Here is a 22,241-nt window from a genome sequence, read left to right as displayed (position 1 = left end):
AGAAAAATGAGGCAAGGTTTCAAGGAGATGGCGTTTGTCCTGGGCCTGGAGTGCTCTGGTCATGTGGAGTCGGGGGAAAGTGGTGGCACTGTCTGAAAAGCAAAGGGAAACACGGGCTCGGCAGGAAGGGACGAGCGGTCAGTCCACTTTGCATGGAGAAGAGGGGTCACCAAGAGGAGTAGCGGGGGATACGTGTGGAAAGGCCAGGGACAGCCACATTGTGGAAGCACCCAGTTGCCACTCTGGGAAGTGGGCCTCTGTTTCTTATACAAGGAGCCGTGGGATTCCAGAGACTCAGTCACAGCTGGGTTTTTTGAGCACTTCCTCTACCAGCAGATCTTGGGATGAAGTGTGAGGGAAGCCTTACAGGAGGGCTTGGTAATGACAGGGTCAAGGAGGCGGCCGGGGGAGGCAGAGGGGACAGAACCAGTGCAGTGGGAGCCGAAGTTCATGGTGACTGACTGGAAGCGAAGGAGGAGGGAGAGAGTGAAGACTCAGAGGATTAAGGAAGGTTGTGAGCCTGAGAGAGTAGGCGGGTGGGAAAATGGTAATGTGTTAAGAGATAGGAAAAAGGGTATGTCTGGGATGATGATGGCAGGTTCTGTTTTAGATATTTGAGTTCAGGTTGCTAGTAGGTTATCGGCTGAAATGTGCATCTGGAGCTAAAGGGGGAGATCTGAGTAGAGAGATTTATCTGCCCAGGGTAGTAGATGGAACAGCAGGGAGGAGACCCGGGAGAGAGAAGCAACAGAAAAGGGAAGTGCATGGAGTGTGTGGGCCAGGCTGGGATGGGGCTCATATGGCAGGAGCTCACGAAGCTTCCAAGAAGACGGTCAGCAGGAATAAGTACTGAGAAAAGGTTGGAGAGAATGAGCACTAAGGATTCTCTCTCTCTGCTTCTGTCACCTGCGTGACATGGCCACGTTCATCTTCCCAAAGCGTAGCTCTGCGCTTGTCATGATTTTCCACAGAAGTCTTTCAAGGAATTTTACTGCCTAGTGAGTTACATACAGATTGTACTTAATATTTGACATCTTCCGTCACACATTTTTGGCCTAATCTCTACTTTTACTCTAAGCATACTCTGTGCTGGAGCCAAAGCTGAAATACGGAATCATTGTTTCTGTTTCTGCACTTGTCCTGTGACTTTGCTTATACTGTCCACTCTCCAGGCTGCTCTTCTCTCTCCTCTCTGTTGTTGAAACCCTCCTAATTCCGGAAGGCCGTTCTCAAATTCCTCCTCCTTTCTGAAGCCCTCTTGCATTCAACCTCCAGTTTGATGCAGTCTCTTCCTGCTTTCAATCCACTGACATCTCCAGTATACATGTACGTCGCTTACTGGACTTGGCCCTGCCTTGCGCTTGTCCCTGTTATCAGACAGCAGGCTCCTTGTTTATTTCCTCTGCCACACTTGGCACAGTGCCTCGCACAGAGAAGACGTGCAGTAAATACCACATTTCCTTTTTCTTTCTTTGTACAAATTATGTTTTAAAGCCTACCATATTATTTTGGGTGTGTCACTTAACCCTTCTGAGCCTCATTTTTTCTTGTCTGTGAAATAAAAGGGTTGACTTTTAGTCCATTCATATTTTTATTGCAGTTGTCTTCCTGAAAGTGAATCTGATTTTTATTATTATCCTACTTCAGAATCTTTGTTCTCCATTATCTGGAAGATAAACTTCTCGACTTGGCACACAAAGTCTGTGTTGTTAGGGCTTTTTCACTGGAGGTCACAGAAACTCAAAGTGACTAAAACAGAGAAAGGAATTTATTGACTTGTGGAGAAGTCTAGAGGCCCACCAGTTTCAAGCATGTCTGCCTCCAGGTTCTCACACTGTGTCATGAGACAGCTACCTCTTTCCGTCTCCCAGCACTTTTTTAAAATTGATTTTACTTTCAAACAAGCCCTCCCTATGAGGTGGCAGAGAGGGCCACTAGCAGCCGTGGCTGCTCTTGGAAAGAGAGTTCCTCTTTTCTAGTAGTTCTGGCAGAAGTCTCTTATTGGCCCAGCTGAAGGCCCTTGCTCAACCCTGAACCATTTACTGGCCAAGGGGATGGAGTGCTTTGATCCGCTAGGCCATGGTGGTCTGTGTAGAAGGGGGAGGAGCACTGGCCCTGCCTCAGCTACAGGGCCCACAATAGGGGGGGATGCTCCCCAAATAGATGCCCCAACTCATCTCCTGCCGTGTCTCACCTTCTGCCCTTGCACCTCATGATGCCACTGCACAGAGCTCGCATCGCTTCCTAAACGCTCCTTTACTCTTAACTTGGGATGCATCCCTTGCTCTGACTTGTCTCAGCCTCCTTTTGTTTCTTACCAGCAGAGTCTTCTTCATCCTTTGGGATGTTGTTGGGTGGCCCCTCTGCCTGGGGTCCTCTGTTGTGGGGGTCCTCTTGACACTTCTCTCACTAGTCCCTGTGCTCTCAGGATGAACTTGCTTGTTGTTTTCATGTCCTCAGCCCAGAGGCACAGCTGCCAGGCACACAGGAGACCTTTTAAAAAAATTATTTTTAATAATTTCATTATTTATTTATTTATTTATTTTGCTGAGGAAGATTCACTGTGAGCTAACATCTGTTGCCAATCTTCCTCTTTTTGTATGTGGGCCACTGTCACAGTATGGCTACCGAGAGACGAGTGGTATATGTCTGTGCCTGGGAATGGAACCCAGGCCGCCGAGGTGGAGCATGTCAAACTTAACCACTAGGCCACTGGGGCTAGTCCTAAGATTATTTTTAAAATTACCTTTGTAGGTATTTGTACATTAAATTATGTGGGTTTTCAAATTTGTTGAGAATAAGTCATAGTAACATTAGTTTAAGGACAGTTTCATCAGGGTATTATTTTAATGAATCTTAATTTTAAAATTCTGTTTCAGCAATTCATGTGAATCTTTCTTTTTTATAGCGGACCCATAGACATGAATTATTTACTCCTCCAGTGATTGGTTCTCACCCTGATGAAAGCGGAAGCAAATTCCAGGTTAGAACATTATCCTAGTTATTTAGGGGGTATATGTATACAAGTTTAATATTCATTGCTTAATTCTAATGTATTGAATTTTAAATGAAAATGAACCACTGGTAACTGTTTAACTAGCTAACTGACCCTCGCATGCCCTCTCTTGGTAAAGTCTACGCCCTGTGCCCTACAGTGTCTAATAGGAGCCGCTACTTCCTTCTCTGTGGCAGGTGCTGAGACTGTGGTCGCCCCTAGGTGTTCTCTGGCCACCGACACAGATCCTGGTCCTTCTGGTCCATTTGCTGGATACTGCACTGGCTTTCTGGCCCTTCCTGCCCTCACTCAGACTCCTTGGCCAGCCCATCCCTCCAGTGACCACAACACACTTGCTCAGCTAAAATGTGCTGTGTCTGTTGGAGTGAAAATTTCACTTCAGGCATTAAGGAAATAACCTTTATGGAATGGATGAGAGCAGACAGGCCGCAGGGTTGTGGGGACCCGAGGAGCCGGCGAGAGGGAGAATGTCTTCTGTCCTGTGTGCTCCTGCCACTTTGGTACTCTTCAACTTTGGAAAGTGGTTACCAAACGGCACTGTCACTTCTGTTCCAGCTACACAGCTAGTCCCCATCAGCCCGTCTGTGGCTCTGCTCCCCTCTCCAGCACCCAGAACCCTGCCAGGGGACAGTCCTTAGCTACTTCTGTCTAGGCCCCCCATTTCTGTGAGGTTCCGAATAGGTTCTGAAGAGGCCCATTAACTTCTCTACCGTGTTAGACCAGAATTCATGATGATGAGTAGCTTGATAGCTACTGAAACAATCCTACTAGATAATGCTCACATTCGTGTTCGATGGCAGCACCATAAGGAGAAAACATTTATAGTGTTTGACAGTTTCTGCTTTTAACTTTTACTAGAGAAAAAATTGTATTAAGTTTTGGAAATTGACTTTGCTTAAATTTCCCTACCAAAGACTGTGTGTTTTCTCGTATGTATATGAGGTTTCTGTGGCAACTCAGGCGCCCACAGCCCAGAAGCATTATTTCTCCTCTCCTCTTTGCCAAAGTAACTTTAAGGGTTAGCTAAATAATTTATTATTCTTTCAGTCTTTCCCACCCGTTTGCTTCTGTATCCCTGATGTAACTGTTACATCTACATTTAAGCTACATTTGTGGTACCTGTGTGGTCTTCCGCCTTTACACACTGCGGAAATGGTGTCTTGTTAGAGCTTCGGACTCCTCTGCTGCTTTATTTATTTACTTATTTTATGTGAATTGCAACATTTTTCCCAGTCTATAAGTTGTCTTTTTATTGTCTTAACAGTCTTTTTGAAGAACGTAAGTGCTTAATTTTGTTGAAGTCCAACTTACAAACTTTTTCCTTTTATGGATCATATTTTTGGTATTGTTTCTAAGAAATCTTTACCTAACCTTGTTGTTAGGAGACAGGTCTTGCATATCTTTTTCTCCAGATTTATCTCTAAGTATTTCATTTTTCTAAAACTATTTTAAATGTACGTTGTACTCCTGTGTTCCTTTAGGCTCATGTTTTTCAAGAGGATCTCCGATATCAACTGTTAACAGTGATTATTATGGGGTGATGGGCTTATGTATGCCTTTATTTCTTCCTCCTCTATATTTAACAATTTTTTCTATAGTAAACATGCATTATTTGTAATAAAAAACATAATATGGTAGAGATAAAAGATGCTCCACCTGGTAATTTCTATAAAAATGAAAAATTATAGACCTTTTCATCTAGCAGTCCTGTTTCTGGAACTTGTAGAGGTTTGTCCTACACTTATTCTCATTCAGTGGGCCAAGAGAGATGCACAGAAATATTAAGCCTTGTTTTTATTAGCAGAAAACTCGGGATACCTTAAATATCCTCTAATAGGAGCTTGGTAAATAAGTGTTATACATACACTATAGACATCTTTGTCCATTAAAAAGAATGAAGTGTATCTATACATAACTAAATGGACTGATGTCTAAGATTTATTCAATTTAAAAAGTTAAGTTGCAGAATAACACAAATAATATGATTTCACCTCTGCAAATAAAACAAAAACTCTATGAGTTTGTGTCTAGAAATTATATATGTGTATATTAACATATATTTAGGATTATGTGTAGAAAAGGATCTGAAAGGGTTTTTTAAATGGTGTCCCAATTGTTACTATCTTTAAGTTTTTGATAAAAATATAATGGTCAGATTGAGAATGTAAGTAATAATGACAGCCTATTAAGATATTAAATAAATTAGAATATAACTTTTGAAAAAAGCCCACTAATTTTCAAGAGGTACTGACCAAATAAAAATACATGGAATTTATATTCTTTTCTATATTTTAAAAATAAATGTATGTATCATTATTCAGAATAATATGGTATGAGACTTCAGTCATTGGTCAGGGCCTGAGTTGATATGGTATTTCTTTAGGCATGATTCTTCCAAGCCATCGGCAGTTGATATTTTAGCGTTTTGTAGGTAAAATTCTATTTTCTAAGTTTTATTTGATTTTCTACTGTACAGTAGGTGTAAATACTGAAATATGCAGTCAAAATTCACTTATTTATAAAAAAATTAGTTTCTTAAAAGAATGTATTTTCAGTCTTTAAGAATTGATTTTGTTTTATTTTAGCTTAAAACAATAGAAACCCTATTGGGCAGTACAACCAAAATCGGAGACGTGATTGTTCTTGGAATGATAACCCAGTTAAAAGAAGTAAGTTAAACTGAACAAGCATCAAACTTTTGTTTTCAGCCCCAGATTGATGAAATGTCGGTTACATATCGTGTTTCTACAGAGGGTATGGGAACGTATCCTTCATTGAAGGTTCCTGCCTCAGTGACCAAGTAACCCTTTCGTCTGTGTTCGGTTTCCTGAGTAGACATCAGGAAAGAGCGTCTTATACAGGCCCCAGTCTGCATGGCCTGAAATTAGTCACCACTGACCGCTGGCTGAACTGAGAGTACTGGGTGTCTGAACAGGCAAAGTGCAGACCACATCCTGGCGCCTTGGAGACACTGTCAACTCTGTCAAGTGGAGGCGCCTGGGGAGGCCCTTCTTATGGCAGCAAGCGAATGTCCCTCCTGCCATCTCTGGTTGGGCAGTGGTCCTTCTCCAGGTACCTGTGTGGAGTCTGAGTCTCAATTAAGTCACCAGGCTAGTAAATGAAAAAGCCTGGACTAGGAATTTCTGATTTTTTAAAATCCACTGTACTCTCTACTAGATTCGGTTGTCAAAAATTGTCATTATTTTAGTTATTTTGTCATAGTATTCATTTTAACATACATGTGGACATATTTCTTTTAATTTTTTTTAGGGGAAATTTTTTCTGGAAGATCCCACAGGAACAGTACAGCTGGATCTTAGTAAAGCTATATCCTTCACTTCCGTTTTTTGAAAATTTATATTACATGAGTTGGGGAAATAGATTAAATTTCATTCTCAAATTGACCTATTTGGGTTCCCCGTGTAACTTCCATATGGCCATGGGGTAGGAATTTAGAGACATAATCCTAAACAGAGACAAAAAAAACTTTAATTCTACCTTATTTAGAGAATCCAGACAAACCACTGAGGAAGTTTATAACATGCAGAGGATGATCTGTGCTGTCAGTATTACCAGGCATGGGGACATTGAAACCAAAAATTTTTTAAGCTATGATCTCTTCACAGTTTCAAATGTGAAGTCTTTGAATTTATTATTTAGAAGTCCTCTTGGGCCCAAAATGTCTCTTGACTTTATCGCCACCTCAAGCATAGAACTAGAATGCTTTTCCTCAGCTGCCGTGTACCAGTTCCACAGTGGGTTGTACACAGAGTCATGCTTCGTCTTGGCGGAAGGTAAGTCAGTGCTCCTTTTTCCTGTCCTCTTCCTTGTACAGGATAACTGTTTCTACATTGGTTCACATGTGTTAACGTGATATAATTTGGGGGAACATTGATTACGAGAGCATGCTTTTGACAACATTAAATAACTCTCAGACTGCTAACGGGCACGAGGTTTCTTTTTGGGATCATGAAAATATTCTGAAATTAGTGGTGATGGTTGTATCACTTCTGAATATACTAGAAACTGCTAAATTGCATACTTTCAAAGGGTGAATTGTATGATTTGTGAATTATATTTCAATTAAATTGAAGAAAACCCAGATTTTACTTAGGGTCATAGAATGAAACATTTCTGTCCCTTCTCTCTCTGTCTCTAACATGCACTGTGAGGCAAAACAGGGAAAAGTCTTACTTCTTTTTTAAAAAAAAATTTTTTTTTTTTCCTTTTTCTCCCCAAAGCCCCCCGGTACATAGTTGTGTATTTTTAGTTGTGTGTCCTTCCAGTTGTGGCATGTGGGATGCCGCCTCAGCGTAGCTTGATGAGCGGGCCATGTCCGTGCCCAAGATTCGAACTGGCGAAACCCTGGGCCGCCGAAGCAGAGCACACGAACTTAACCACTTGGCCACAGGGATGGCCCCTTTTAAAAAAAATTTTTTTTTTAAAATTTTTTCTGAAAAGTCTTACTTCTGAGTCTGTTTCATAGATTTCTTTATAGAACTGAGACTGTCTCTGGATCTGAAGGCAGCCTAGCATCATTGCTTTGTGTTCCGTAGTTTTGTCTTGTCAAATAGGGAGAACTGGACAAGAGAAAGTGATCTGTTTCTTATCTTCTTCAGGTTGGTTTGAAGACCAAGTATTTCACGTCAGTGCCTTTGGATTCCCGCCCACTGAACCGTCTAGTATTACCAGGTATAAGGATGTTTGCCTTAAACTCTGTAGGAATCTTGTGACACTGGCAGTAATGAATGTGAGAGTATATTATATGTCAGTTACTACAAGGCCTCAGGCTTTGTGTCAGAATGCAAAGAGCAATGGAAAATGAGAGTTAGAAGACTGGGCTTTATATGTACCTGAAAACCAGTGGATTGACCCCAGATTAGTACAATAGCATCTCTATACTTCAGCGTTAATTGGGAAAAATTTCCAATCTACCTGTCTTACTTATCTGTGGGGTTCATGAGAAATTCAACTGAGATAAGAGATAGGAAAACACTTAGAAGAGTATAATTCCCATGTTATGTAAAGTTCTTATTTTTGTATTCTACTAATGAGTGAAAGTTATAAGAGGCAGATTATATAGCTCTTTGATATAAGCAAAAGCATCATGATATTAGAGCTATTCCAAAAGGGCCTTCTCTGAGAGGAGTGAGTTCCCTGTCACTCGAGGTATTTGAGCAGAGGCTGAATGATGGTGTAAACTTGTAGCTGGTGGCTTGTGAGTTGAATGTAGTCTACAGACCTTTCTTTTCTTTTTCCCCCTTTGAGGTGTTAAAAAACATTTTGAATTAGTTTCCAGTGTTTAAAAATTAGGAGATTTCTCATAAAAGTCTAGATTTCTGAGTTCTCTTGAACAATCATATCTGGCAACGTGGTGCCTGAATGCTCACCTGGCTAGGACTCCACTGCAGCGATGGCCCGCCCTGGGCAGCCATGGGTGTGCCCCCAGCTCCTGCCAGTCAGCCTCAGCTGCTGCTGGGAGTTGGTGTTTCCTTCCTGAAGCTGGGGAGCACTCGAGTCTGCCAGCTCTGGGGGAGTGAAGTTGCCTTCTCATCTTGAGAGTCTGACAATGGTGAAGATTTCAAGGAGTATAAGGATTAAGGTTTTAGTCCTCGTGTACCTGAGTACATTCAGGGTCACAGGCCACGCCTGCTGGCCGGGTGTCCCTGGCAGGCAGCTCCTCTTCCTGCTGAAGTAGCCCAGGGAAAGAGCTGGTCATGCCAAGGAGGACACACCCTCATCAAGCCAGCTCACTCATGAGTGCTTTGAGTGCGAGTTTGTGGCTTTTTATAACATGGTAGGTTTTCTTTGGGACATAGTTAGAGCGGAATTGCTATTGTCTTGGTGTTTTAGTTTCATACAAGCTTCAAAATTTCTGCTTTGCAATGAGAGGTATAATTGAGTGGCTGGTTGTGAGCATTACCATGCGTTTCAGTTTAGCCAAGAGGTCATCATTGTAGTATCTCAAGTAATTTTCTATTTCAATCATGCCATTTTCTCTAAATTCAACTGTTTTGTGTATGTTTTTTACACCAAAGGACTGATATGACGTGTCATAAAGTACATTAAAATAAAATAATCATTTTATTGCTGTTATGGTTATAAATTACTTTTCTCTTAAAATACCTTCAAAATAAAATTCAGAGGGTTGTAGACTGGTAGTAGTCGTGAGATTTGACAACCAGTATTTTATGGAGTACTTTGTATGTGTAAAGTCCTGTTTTAGGGATACAGATAAGTACAGATAGGTCTATGGCATGGTCCCGTCCCGGAAGGATTTACACTGACCTAATGCCTTCCCACCGTGGCTTAGTTTATCATAATTTTTTTAGGATACAGATTTGCTAGGACTTCACTGCCATCTTGGTAAGTCTTTCACTGGTGCAGGGCATGTGATTTGTGTTTTCTGAGCCTAAGGTGTTATTTGAGTTTCTAAAATTACTGCAATATTTCTTTTCAAATTGAAACCTTAGGAAAATAGGTACTGTCAGCCCTTCGTCTCCCTCCTGTCTTTGCACTTTGTATTCCATGAACCAAGGATAGAAGATGTTAATAAGGCTTTTCTGGGCTTTACTTTCTCAAGATTCAGCTGAATAGGTATTTCTGTAATGCTCTGGCTTATGTGTGGATGTATACTTAATTGAAATCATCACACATTTCTAACAGCTTACTGCATTCCTGTGACAAGTGTAAAGTTATAACTGTGAGATCACACCTTTGAAAATGCCAAATCTAGTTGGTGGCACTGGTGACAAGTACTACGGTTGGGTGCTCACAGTCCCTAAGGGCTTTCTGTACATTCCCTCTTTCATTCCTTCTCATAACCCTTGTGTTAGATGTGAGTCTAGCCGCGCCCCATTTGGGGACGGTTGGGTTAAGAGGGGTTGAGTAACTTGTCCAGAGTCACAAACTTGTTAGTAGCAGAAATGTGTTTTGATCTCAAGATTTCTGACTCCAGCCATTATGCTGCATTGGAAAAGTAGTTGAGTCATTAAAAAAATGTTTTTTCCACTGGCCCAGGTGGCCTAGTGGTTAAATTTGGCTAGCTCCACTTTGGCAGCCTGGGTTCAGTTCCTGGGCGTGGACCTACACCACTCATCTATCAGTGGCCATGCTGTGGCAGTGGCTCACATACAAAAAGAGGAAGATTGGTAATGGATGTTAGCTCAGGGCAGATTTTCCTCAGCAAAAAAAAAATTGGTTTCATTTTATGCAAGCAGCATATGATTGCAAAAAAAATTAGAAAATATCTGAAGGCAACAAGAAGGAAAAGAGAATTACCTATAATTCACCAAACATAGAGAAAAACTTAACATATATATTTTAGATTATGTATACACATTATATTTATAGTAGATCCTTGTTATCCACACATTCTTGTGAAAACTTATTTATAACCCCAGAATCAGCATCCACGGTGCTATAGCGGTCATTCTCAGACCCGTGCAGAGCGAGCGGCAGTGGCCTGGGGAGCCTCTGCCATGGTTAGGCCTCCTGCAGAGGCAGCTGGGGGATGGAGTGGGCAGGGGCGCGCAGTGCGGTCTCTGGGGTGTGCACAGAGGTGGGGTGGTCTCGGGCGAGTCACTTAACCCTTCTGACCCTTCTGAACCTGGGCCTGTTTTCTCTTTTGTAAAATAAAGAAAACAGAATCTACCAAGCTGAGTTATTTTAGGGTTTAAGATTATAATCTATCTGAGATATGTGTAGATATGTTTGTATTTCCTGAGGAGCGAGGGTTCAGTACCCGCTAATGCAGTGTTTGCAGCAACTTTATAAAGCATGACCACAGCAGATAACAAGCATCAGCCATAGCACGATAGACGTGCACACACAGTTTCTTTTTATGCCTGGATACACAGGTCTATATCTGTTCTTTTTTTGGACACTAAAAATGGACACATACATTGCTGTAACCTGCTTCATTTAATAGTATGCTGTCCGCATTTTCCATTACCATGAAATGCTGTTTTATTACATGATTTGTGACATTCAGCAAATAACTTTGAGCACATACCGTATTGCCAGGCTCTGTGCTAGTTGTTGGGTGGGGGCAATAGACAGTAAACAGTCACTCAGATAATGAGCTGATTACAAATTTGATCCTTCTGGATTCTCCCACAGAGGAGAACTGCGGGTCGGACAGGAGTGCATGGTGGGGAATCCAGCCTCTTCTTGGGTCCTCGGGAGGCTTCTCGGGGCTGGTCACCATCACGCTGGGAACTACAGGATGACGGCCAGGGAACGGGGGCAAGAGCAGGGGAGGCTGTGTCTGTGGATGACCCCCGTTTCCTACTGACCCTTTCCTGACAAGCTTTAAGGTTCCCTCCAAATTTTCACAATTCTGGGATGTAGGTTAGTCTTTAATTCCTCAGAACGAATTTCCAGAAGTGGAATGTTTGGTCAAACGGTTAGCACTTTTTTTGAGCACTTTTATTAGATACTGTTGGAATTAAGTACCCATTTCTCCTACTTTTAACACATAGGGAATTATGACTTATTTTAATATTTGCTTTAGTCAGTTTTAAAAGGCACAAAGTTAGCCCATTACTTAAGTACTTTATTACTGCTTCTGTATTGCTTTCTTTCTCATTTTCAAACGTTTAAATAAACTCATCTGCTCTTTAAGTGCTACAAGTAGTACACTTTTATGGGACTATTTACAATGATGGGAGAATAACCTCATTAGACAGGAAGAAGCTAAATTTGTGAAATTATTAGAAAAATATCTCCAATAGAATATAGGCTAGAAGATAATAATTATGTTGTAATTTCCCTAGGGCATACTATGGAAATATTAATTTTTTTGGAGGGCCTTCTAACACATCTGTGAAGACTTCTGCAAAACTGAAGCAGCTGGAAGATGAGAATAAAGATGCCATGTTTGTGTTTCTGTCTGATGTCTGGTTGGACCAAGTAGAAGTGTTGGAAAAACTGCACACCATGTTTTCTGGTAGGTGTCACTTTTCCTGTTATTCTTGAACTCTTTTGAGGGGTCCTGTCTTAAAACTAAATTCTTAAAAAAAAAAAAACTAAATTCTTTACAAATGTATCTTTTTGAGTAGTCTATTTTTAAAAAATATTTTAAATGAGTTTATCTTAAAGACTTAAATTTTTCCATTTGAAAAATAACACGCTGTGTGTGTGTGTATTCACAATAAATAAGAATCAGTCCCGAGTGGAGCTTGAGAGTAGATGAGAGCCTGAGCTCTGGAGCCTGACAGAATGGGTGTGAGCTGCAGCCTGAGGCCTTGGGAGCTCACCTCATCTCTCTCTGAGCTTGTGGGGATGTCGGGAGGAGGGCCTGGCACAGAATGAGTCCTCAGTATTGGGCACTGTCACTACTACTGTATTTAAATAAGAAGTTGTTACTAAAATAAGTTGTTATTAAAATAATGTTTTTATTAGTAAAAACTCGTGATGAAAGGGTTTTGACCCGATTTCTAGACTAGAAAAATGATGTTCATTGATTCCCTTATATCTAGGTTATTCACCAGCTCCTCCAACCTGCTTTATTCTGTGTGGTAATTTCTCATCTGCACCATATGGAAAAAATCAAGTTCAAGCTTTGAAAGGTATTGAGAGTCTATTGAATAAGTGTTCCTACATCAATTTAAACTAAATTGATAAATAATCTGTAACATTTTAGTTTCATTCAAAAGATGTTAGATTGTGTCTAATCAAATACAGTTTGATTTTTATGTGCATTATGTGCAAATTAAATTTAATATCCTTTTAAAATTTTAGATTCCCTGAAAACTTTGGCAGATATAATATGTGAATATCCAAATATTCACCAAAGGTAATGATTTCTACTGCTATATTTTTTATTTAAACAATTTTGTTTAAAAAAAACCCAAAAAATAAATCCTAAGTTTGATATCAATGATTACTAAGAAATGAATGGAAGAAAAAGTTAAGAAAATTAGTACAGCTAAGAGAGAAAATTATGCTCACATCATGATAATGTATGTTACACTGCACTCTAGATTTGTAGTGATAAGTATTAAAAGGGAGAGTGACAGCTGTAATTTGACTTTCTTGATGACATTACTCAAGTGTCTAGAGCTGCACTCTTCAATGTGATAGTCACTGGCCACGTGTCTCTTTGAATTTAAAGTCAAATAAAATTTAAAATTCAGTTGTACTAGTGACAGTTCAGACATTCAGTAATTGGACAGTACAGATATAGAACATTTCCATCATTGCCGAACTGTCTACTGGACAGTGTTGGTCTGGAGACTTTTAGTAATTCATTTAAAATGGATGAAATTTAAAATTCTTTTAAAACTCATTATTTAATTAAAAGCAATAACTTGTTGTTAGACTAGTGGATGGTGTTGCAATGATCCATATTTTAAATGACTTACGTTGAATTTTGCTACAGTAGTCGTTTTGTGTTTGTACCTGGTCCAGAGGATCCTGGATTTGGTTCCATCTTACCAAGGTAAGTTTTATTCAGACTTTTGTAACAGTAAAGAAAATTTTGTAAAGTTTAAAAATACATGCTGTATCACATAAGTTGTTTTTATAGGCCACCACTTGCTGAAAGCGTCACCAGTGAATTCAGACAGAGAGTACCATTTTCAGTTTTCACTACTAATCCTTGCAGGTAAACATTAGAATTTTTTGTTACACTTTTTTTCTTTCACTTAAAAATTAACTTAATTCTTAAAATTTGTCTCTGAATTTTGACTGTTGTGAGATAAATATAAAAAGATTTCTCTTTGTTTCTCAAAACTTTGAAAATATTTTAACTCTAATTAAATAATTCACTAATATTGAATTCAGAAGCTTGAATAATGGATGGAGGTTTAAAAATAGATATTCTCATTACACATTCTTTAAGGAAAGTTATGGGGAGAATGGAAAGATGACACATTTGCTGTGTGTGCCGCTCGCTGTGGCCACAGGCTCTAATGGAGGCGATGCCCTCTCTCCTTGGTTCTCCTCTCTCTGCGGCCTGTGTTCACCCCTTCTGTGACCTTATCCCATGCATGGTTGTCAGTACCATCCATGTGTTGATAGCTCCCACATCTGTGTCCCCAGCTCAGACCTTCCTCCCAGACCCCAGACTCAGGCATCAGTAGCCTCCTCTCTCCCCTTGGGTGTCTGATGACAGTTTCAGTCGGAACCTCTGACCTTCCTGCCTCGTCAGCCCCCACCTGTTCTGTGGCCTTCCTCATCTTAGTTCATAGCACCTTTGTCCTTCCAGTCGCCCAGGCCAAAAACTTTGGGGTTTCTCCTCACATGTAGTTTTTCAGGAACTCCTTCAGAAATTTGAAGGAAAACTTTAAAATATATCCAGAATCTGGCCACCTCTGTACCCTCCACCTCCCCGACCCTCTGCCTTCTTCTCCAGCCTGGATTACTGTCACAACCTCCAAGTGGGTCTTTAGCTTTTACTCCGCCCCTCCCTCCTCTGTTCTTCACACTGTCAGAGTGATCGTAGAAACCTAAAGTATATCACATCCCTTCTGATCCTGACAGATGGGGCCCCTCGAGTCAGGCAGGAACAGCCATGTCCTTGCAGGAGCGGTCAGGGTCGTGTGTGATCTGGCCCAATTTCCTCTCCTCATTGATTCCAGCCACTCTGGCCTCCTTCTGTTCCTCAGAGGTGCAGCATGCTTCATCATAGGACCTCTGCTCTCCCTGCAGCATCCTTCCTCTGCATGTCTCCTTGACTGACCACCTCCTTCAAGTCCGTGCTCAAACCAAGCTTCATTACGAGCCTGAGCTGTTCCGATCATCCTGTTCAGTTCTCCAGCCTTCTCGCCCTTCTCTCCCCACAGATGATCCTGTTAGCCTTTTTCCCACACATTAAGTCATCTTCCAACATACTGTATACTAACCGTGTTTATTGTTTACTTTCTCTGCCCGCCCTCCCCCATTAGAACGTAAACTGTGAGGGCTGCGGTCTTTTGTTCTGTTCGCTCATCCCTGGAACAGTGCAGGACACACACATATTAAGAGCTCAGTAAATAACTGCCAAATGAATGGATGAATAGATAAATCTGGTTGAACTTTTGCTGTGGTGAACAATGGGAAGTGGGATGGCTTTGTATTATAAAACATTTTGCGGGGGGCTGGCCCTGTGGCCTAGTGGTTAAGTTCGCACACTCCGCTTTGGCGGCTTGGGGTTTTGCTGGTTCAAATCCTGGGTGCAGACGTGGCACCGCTCATTGGGCCATGCTGAGGCGGTGTCCCACATGCCACAACTAGAAGGACCCACAACTGAAAAAAAAATACACAACTATGTACCAGGGGGCTTTGGGGAGAAAAAAAGGAAAAATAAAATCTTTACAAAAAAAAAAAACATTTTGCCTTTAAAATTATCTCATAATTTGTTCTGTGGAAGTCAAATTTAACTACTGTTTTTCATTTCAGAATTCAGTATTGTACGCAAGAAATTATTGTCTTCCGTGAAGACTTAGTGAATAAAATGTGCAGAAACTGTGTCCGTTTTCCTAGTAGCAATTTGGATATTCCTAATCATGTAAGTTTTAAGTCTTCTCTGTTAAGCGTCGTAACTTACTGACAACATACTCTTGTCAGTACGTTAATTTTTGTTCCTAAGTCAGTGTTTGTGAACTTTCTCACTGAAGTATCCCTTAGTGGGCAGAGGAAAGCCCAGAACGAGCAGGAAATTTCTTTGGAGCTTCCCGTTTTGCTTTTAAAACTCATGAATCTTACAATGTACTTCAAAATATATACATATATTTTTAATAAAATGTTCATGTTTATAATGTTTATTAAATATTTCATATGATATGTCCACATCAAGAGGAGTGTAGCGTTTATCTTGTAACATCAAATTCCCTGACATACGATTGTCCATCCCTGGTTACATGTACGCCCATTTGCGAAGAACAGAAGTGGATCATACAGAGCATTTTTAGTATTTATTTTTAATATTTAAAGCGTATGCTGGCTAAATATCTATTCTTGGCATTACTCAGGCTGTGGAATTACTTTTAGATGAACAGAATGAGTAAATGAGCTTATTACACAGCTCTAAGTACAGTGGCTCCAATATGATTTATTTGGGGGAGTAGCTTTTATGGTATATGGTGTTAAATGAAAATTCCTAGATTTCTCCAGAAGTACAGGATAGCTCATTTAATTTCATATCAGTGTTTCCCAAGCTCTGTGATTCAGTTTTCCCAATTGTTTCTCAAATTTTCTAAGACCTTTTGGGAATTAATGTTTAATTTGCAATTATTTGTTAGCTGCCATTCATAAGTCAACTGAAGTTTGTTTTGTATCATCCTTTTGTAGTTTGTAAAGACCATCTTATCCCAGGGACACCTGACTCCTCTCCCGCTCTATGTGTGCCCCGTGTACTGGGCATACGACTACGCTCTGAGGGTGTATCCTGTGCCCGATCTGCTCGTCATCGCAGACAAATATGATCCTTTCACTCTGACCAACACCGAATGCATCTGCATGAACCCGGTGAGAATGCAGTGAACTTCATGTAGTCATAGTTCATCGAGATCACAGGGTTATTTCTTTAAATTTAAAATACATAGTTAATAAGATTACTGTTGGAGTAAAAACATATCACTAGTAAAACATTGAACTAATGTGGTGTACACAGAAAATTCTTAAACTTTCAAAATAGCATGTGACTATAAAGTAAAATGACTTTCTAAAAAAACAAATGCACTAAAACTTACAAATGCAAGTGAGTGTTCCCTCAGAGTAACTTACCTTGGGCTTCCTTTCTGGAGATTGCTTTCAGAGCCTCTCTCTCATTTTCTTTAAACATATTAATGGCACTTGTCCCTTGAGGATGATTTTGATTTTTGGAAACTGCCCAAATCCCAAAAATCTAAGCCTGATGAGTGTGGAAATTCTTACTGGGACACATTTTATTATTTCCTTTTTTTTCTAGAACCTTGAAGTTGCTTCGGAATCCTGAAGTTGCTTCTGAATTTCTATAGAAGTGTGATTGACTTTTTGAACTTGGAGAATAAATGTGCATAGACGTTGTTTATGTCAAATATCTTCACTAGTGATTTTTAATCTGTATGCTTCCTTGATCCTTGTGAATTTCAGATTTTAACACTTTTTTGTTTCATGTAGGTCATTTCTAGAAACATCATGTCTTACTGTTGATTATTGCTTTCCTCAAACACACTTTTTTTGTCCAGCTTTCTCTGAGACAGGTCTCTCAACCACAGAACTGCTGACATTTTTGGACCAAATAATTCTTTGTTGTAGGGCACTGTGCTGTGCCCTATAGGATGCTGAGCAGCATCCTGGCCTCCACCCACTAGATGCCAGGAGCAGCCCCTGGTTGGGACAATCGGAACTGTCTCCAGATATTTGCCAAATGTCCCCTAGTGGATAAAATTGTCCCTGATTGAGAACTACTGCTCTAAGGATGAGTGTAGTCAACTAATTTGGTTTCACTGTTATTTGTGGCCTAATTTTTGTAGAATCTTTATTCACATTTCAATATTCTTTCAAATTGAGACTATTTCCTTATTTAAATTGAACTCTTTGAGCATTCTCATAGTTAATGTTCTCTTTGAAAACACTTTCTCTGAATTTTTCCACTTTTTATCCTATAGGTGAGTAAACAATCACCTCCTACACCCTCAATGTATCTTTTTCACCTTTTGGGCGAACACAAACTTGCTTTTGACATTGCTTCATCCCTTGATACTTCCGCACATTAATGAGAGCCTTCCATGGGCCAGAAAAGATAGTCCCTGCTCACTACCTTAAGGCTCTAGGAACGGACAGACAACTGTATGTGTGATTACTGCTCAGCTGCTTTGGGGGCACACTGGAGGGGAAGCAAACCCAGATTCTCACTGGGGAGAGGGCAGGAAAGATTTCTTGAACAAGATGTTTGAGCGGCTTGCAGGCGTACTGAGCTTCACACAGTGCTGTTTCTTTCTTTAGGAAGTAGTGCCACTCCTACAGACTTGTCCCATCTCGTGCATGAGATTGCCCAGCCAACCTGAAAGACTTGCTTCAAGTGGAGCTGTTTCATAGTAGTACCTTTTCTCTATAAAGATCATGCAAAAATCTGCTTCATTACGTTATAGTCACATCTTCTAACTTTAAGTCACAACCATGGAATTTGTTTTAAAAAATAGAAATTATTTTATAAAAGTTGAGTATTCACTTACAGGCATTTTTCTCCCCGAAGGGCTCTTTTCCAAGAAGTGGATTTTCATTCAAAGTTTTTTATCCTTCCAATAAGACAGTAGAAGACAGGTAAGTTGCCCACAGAAACAGCAGGGAGCTGTCTCTTGGTTATGTTATTAAAAATCAGATGTTCTGTAGGTGTGTTGAGATTTTTAAAAATGTCTCTAGTAGCCCACTGGAAACGTTCTAGGCTGAACTTACTGTGGTCATGCTGTGTGACATACAGTTGTGTGTACTTGATGGCACGTTTGTGAATGAAATAGACCGAGAACTGTCTGCTGAGGGAGATCTCGGTCCCGCTGTGGAGGTGGGCTGCTTCTCCTACAGGCTGACTCCTGATCCTGCCTTCAATTGGCAGCGAAGACATGGTGGGGAGTTGGGTGCGAGTGTGGTGATGGTGAGGGTTGGGTTTGGAGGGAGGTTTTAGGGGAAAAGAATAATAATCAGCTCATGGGTAGTGTTTTCAAAGGATGCTCTGTAGACTGCCTCTGTCAGAATCCGCCGACATGTCCAGTTCCAGGACCCACCCCAGACTTACCAATGACTCCCTAGTTGTAGGACCCAGAAATATGCATTTTTAACACTGTTTCCCTTGGATGCAGGCATCCTAACATGCAATTTCTCAGTTTATTGTATTGTGAAAAAGCTCCCACCTCCAATTAAGAAGAAATAACCAGATAACTGCCCTCTAGGTTTGTGTCAGAGAACATAACCTTGAACACAGCCCAACTGTCTTTTTTTGGGGAGTAATTAACATATTTATTCAAATAAAAATGAAAACAAGTACATGATAAAAATTTTAAACAACGCTTAAAAGTATAAAATTGAAAGGGAAAAATACCTCTGCTTCCCAGCCTTGAAACTTTGATTAACAGTTTCTTATATCTATTTCTTGGGGAAAAAAAATATGCACTGTTCTTGCTGGTCAACACTCATGGAGGAATGAAGTCCATTCACTTCATGAGACAGTCTAGATTTTATTCTTAGATGAACTCACTTGACATATATCTGGTTCTTACTGTGTTCCAGGCACTCCTTAGGGTGAGATGCTCTCTTAAAGGTCACAGCTGTTCCAGCCCCTATTCCCTAAGCCTAATGGGTTTGACTCCACCTAGCCCACAGTGAATCCTAAAAAACATGGCAGACTGCCTTCATGTAAGGGCACGCGCACTTCTCCAGTCTCCCCACTCCTGCTGTCCACACCTGGATGCGCGAGGGCATATGATCTTGTGACCCCAGGATTAAGTCACCTCTAAGGCTGTCTGCCTGGGGCATATTTTGTCCATCTTTAGATTGACTTTTACTGAGATTATGTATAAAGCTTATCCTGCTACGAAAATCAATACTGGGAACTTTGAACAGATGTCGGGACAAGAGAAATCTGTTTCTTTCCTAAGCAACTATGTTTATCTTGGAGACACTGTGAATCTTCTGACAGACTCCCTCTGCCTTAGCTGCAAAAGCACAGCCACCTGCACAGTGCAGCCCTGGCTTCGTCTTCTTTTCTGACCTGAATTTTCCCCTCACTTGAATTTCCTCATGTACTTACTTTTTTTTATTCCCTCTATCTCAGCAAACCATTTTATATTCTTTTAAAAAACGAGTTGGACTATAAATAAATCAACCACAGTAGGAAACTGACTGCTTTACTGTGATAGCACAGACACTTCAGTTGCACTTCTTGTGTTGCTCCTGCCTGCCATGCAGAGCTGGCTTGTGTTCTAAGCACTCGAGGCAGATTTCTATCAGCTTCTCAGCCCACTGTGCCCGAGGCCGCCCTGTGCCTGGCCCTCCTGAGTTGCCAGCCCAGGACTTGACCTGCAGCTGATGCTCATGTTGGTTGAGATAGTTGGTCCCTTTATCCTCTGTGAACTCAGGTGCGAAAAGCCTGGACGTAATTTCCAAACTATAATTGAGTAGTTATAAACTTGATTTTTTCAGTGCTGGATCCAGTAAGTTGATGTATGTTATTTTTGAGAGAGAAAAAATTTTCAAGATACAGTGAAATAATTTGGTGTTCCTGATTTGTGAAATCACATTGTAGAGTTAATCAGAGAAATGTAGTCAAAGTAGATAAGGTCAAGCCTGTTGAACGTGTACTCTCAAATACAGTTGTTTTATTTAAAAACACAAGATAGCGATGCAGGGGAGGAGTACCCATTCGCACACAAAGTCAGAATAAGTGGTAAAAACGTTACGGAGGGCAATTTGACATTTGTTGAGACCCGAACTGCATACACCAGCAATTCCATTTCTAGGAATTCACCCGACAGGTGCACTGGCTGATGCACAAAAGTAGATGCAGCTGTTTTTATTGTAATTTTTATTACCGCAAAACAGTGTAAGTGGAGATCCATTTAAATGTGTATACTTATTCAGAACTTTTCTAACTTAAATGTCAAAGCCATAAAGGAAGGGATTAGTTTTAAAAATTATGAATATAATGTATTTATTACTAATCAAAAAAAAGGTGTAGAATAGTGTTCACAGTATTCTGCCACTTGTGTATGTGTTTTTAAAGCGCATTCCCACGTACGCATAGGCTTATGTATGATCAGACTGTCTGTATAAGGATATACTTTGCTTCTGGGGAGGCAGAAACAGACTGTGGGACTGACTTATTTTTCACTGCGCCCCCTTCTGAATTTGGAACAATGTGCATGTATTGCCTATTTTTAAAATTAATTAACTAAAACTAAATATTAAGAAATGGACAATAACAGGTCTCCAAAATGTTTAATTTTACGAATATTTTCTATTTTCAGCAAACTTCAAGGTTTTTGAGATTCTTAAAGACCATCTGAAGAAGCAAAACTCATTAATTTTCTAATTTTATATAATTTTGACATTGTTACAATAAAATTACGGTAAACTTTAGAATGTTCTGCTTAAATTTGTATTTTATGAAATTTTGATATTAAGTTATAATAAACATGAGTACACTTTACAAAGTTTTACTGCATAGTCTTTTAAGAAAAATATGAAAAAAATTATATATTTGTACTTAAAAACTAAAGATTCATTATTTCTACATTAGTCATATGTTATTAATTTTAAGAAAAACAAATATTTAAAGTCACAGAATTTATGCTAATGATAGTGAAAACCTTTGTTTCAGGATATTACCAGGATCATCATTACATAATTACCTTTTGGCACTGGAAATTTAAAAACACACAGGCCCCAGAGGCTTTCATTTAGCAGGCAAGTTTCCTCAGAAGCAGCCTGTTTTGCCGTTTTGGCTGTAATCACTCAACACCATCCCCTTCCTTTATCTTTTAGTTTAAGGACTTGCACCGACAGCCCAGAAACAAACTTGGGTACAAAGAGTGTTTCAAAGACAGGAGTAACCTCAGTATTACAAAGAGCCTGGGATGGAAGACATTTCTTTCAAAGAAAATTAGGTTGGGGCCAGCCTGGTGGTGCAGCGTTTAAGTTGACCTGTTCTGCTTTGGCAGCCTGGAGTTCGCTGGTTCAGATCCCAGGTGCAGACCTACGCACGGTTTGGCAAGCCATGCGTGGCAGGTGTCCCACGTATAAAGTAGAGGGAGATGGGCATAGATGTTAGCTCAGGGCCAGTCTCCCTCAGCAAAAAAGAGGAGGATTGGCGGCAGATGTTAGCTCATGGGTAATCTTCCTCAAAAAAAATTTTTAGCTTTTTGGGGAAGAGATACTGATAAAAAAATTAAAATGACATTGAAGGGAAAATTCCTCGAGGGGATTGAATCTGAATGTAGTGATAAGTGAATCAGTAGTTAAGGATAAAGTGGCAATTTGAGTTGTGGTTTGGAGATGGAGAATTTGGGGAGAATGTTAGACAGGGTTTGATGATAGGAGAGCTAGATTTAGCTTTAATTTCAAGAATAGCCTGGAAAAATTGAACTTAAAGATGAAATCACGACATAAATTTGAAAGCTACTACATTGCTTGGAAAAAAGGTACAATTTGGGCCTTGAAAGTGATAGTGAAAGACAGATGAGGTTGTGGGTCCTGTTGTGAGAACCATAGAGCTAAATATGAAAGATGATGGTTAGAAAGTTACAAATGGAAAATGGATACAAAG

The 22,241-nt window shown here is 40.2% G+C and overlaps 1 protein-coding gene across 4 annotated transcripts in view; it reads left to right on the top strand.

Annotated features, from left to right (window-relative positions):
* POLE2 (DNA polymerase epsilon 2, accessory subunit) overlaps positions 1-21,058 on the top strand; it is a 38,780-nt gene extending 17,722 nt beyond the window's left edge. For 3 of the 4 annotated variants that reach the window (XM_070242380.1, XM_023624686.2, XM_070242361.1), the window contains 14 exons: positions 2,909-2,983; positions 5,602-5,685; positions 6,287-6,343; positions 6,762-6,810; positions 7,636-7,708; positions 11,794-11,966; positions 12,499-12,588; positions 12,761-12,815; positions 13,401-13,460; positions 13,548-13,625; positions 15,401-15,509; positions 16,292-16,468; positions 18,180-18,247; positions 20,944-21,058. In XM_070242380.1, coding sequence (XP_070098481.1) covers positions 2,909-2,983; positions 5,602-5,685; positions 6,287-6,343; positions 6,762-6,810; positions 7,636-7,708; positions 11,794-11,966; positions 12,499-12,588; positions 12,761-12,815; positions 13,401-13,460; positions 13,548-13,625; positions 15,401-15,509; positions 16,292-16,468; positions 18,180-18,247; positions 20,944-20,962 — 1,167 coding nt within the window. In that variant the 3' untranslated portion in view covers positions 20,963-21,058. Of the gene's footprint in view, positions 1-2,908; positions 2,984-5,601; positions 5,686-6,286; positions 6,344-6,761; positions 6,811-7,635; positions 7,709-11,793; positions 11,967-12,498; positions 12,589-12,760; positions 12,816-13,400; positions 13,461-13,547; positions 13,626-15,400; positions 15,510-16,291; positions 16,469-16,910; positions 17,070-18,179; positions 18,248-20,943 lie in introns of those variants that run through there. The other variant, XM_023624690.2, reaches the window with a different exon arrangement.
* The last annotated feature ends 1,183 nt before the right edge of the window (positions 21,059-22,241 follow it).

The sequence above is a fragment of the Equus caballus genome, chromosome 1 (genome assembly GCF_041296265.1).
Source record: "Equus caballus isolate H_3958 breed thoroughbred chromosome 1, TB-T2T, whole genome shotgun sequence".
NCBI lineage: Eukaryota > Metazoa > Chordata > Mammalia > Perissodactyla > Equidae > Equus > Equus caballus.
Note: the sequence above shows the minus strand (reverse complement) of the source record. Positions and strands in the feature narration are given on the sequence as shown.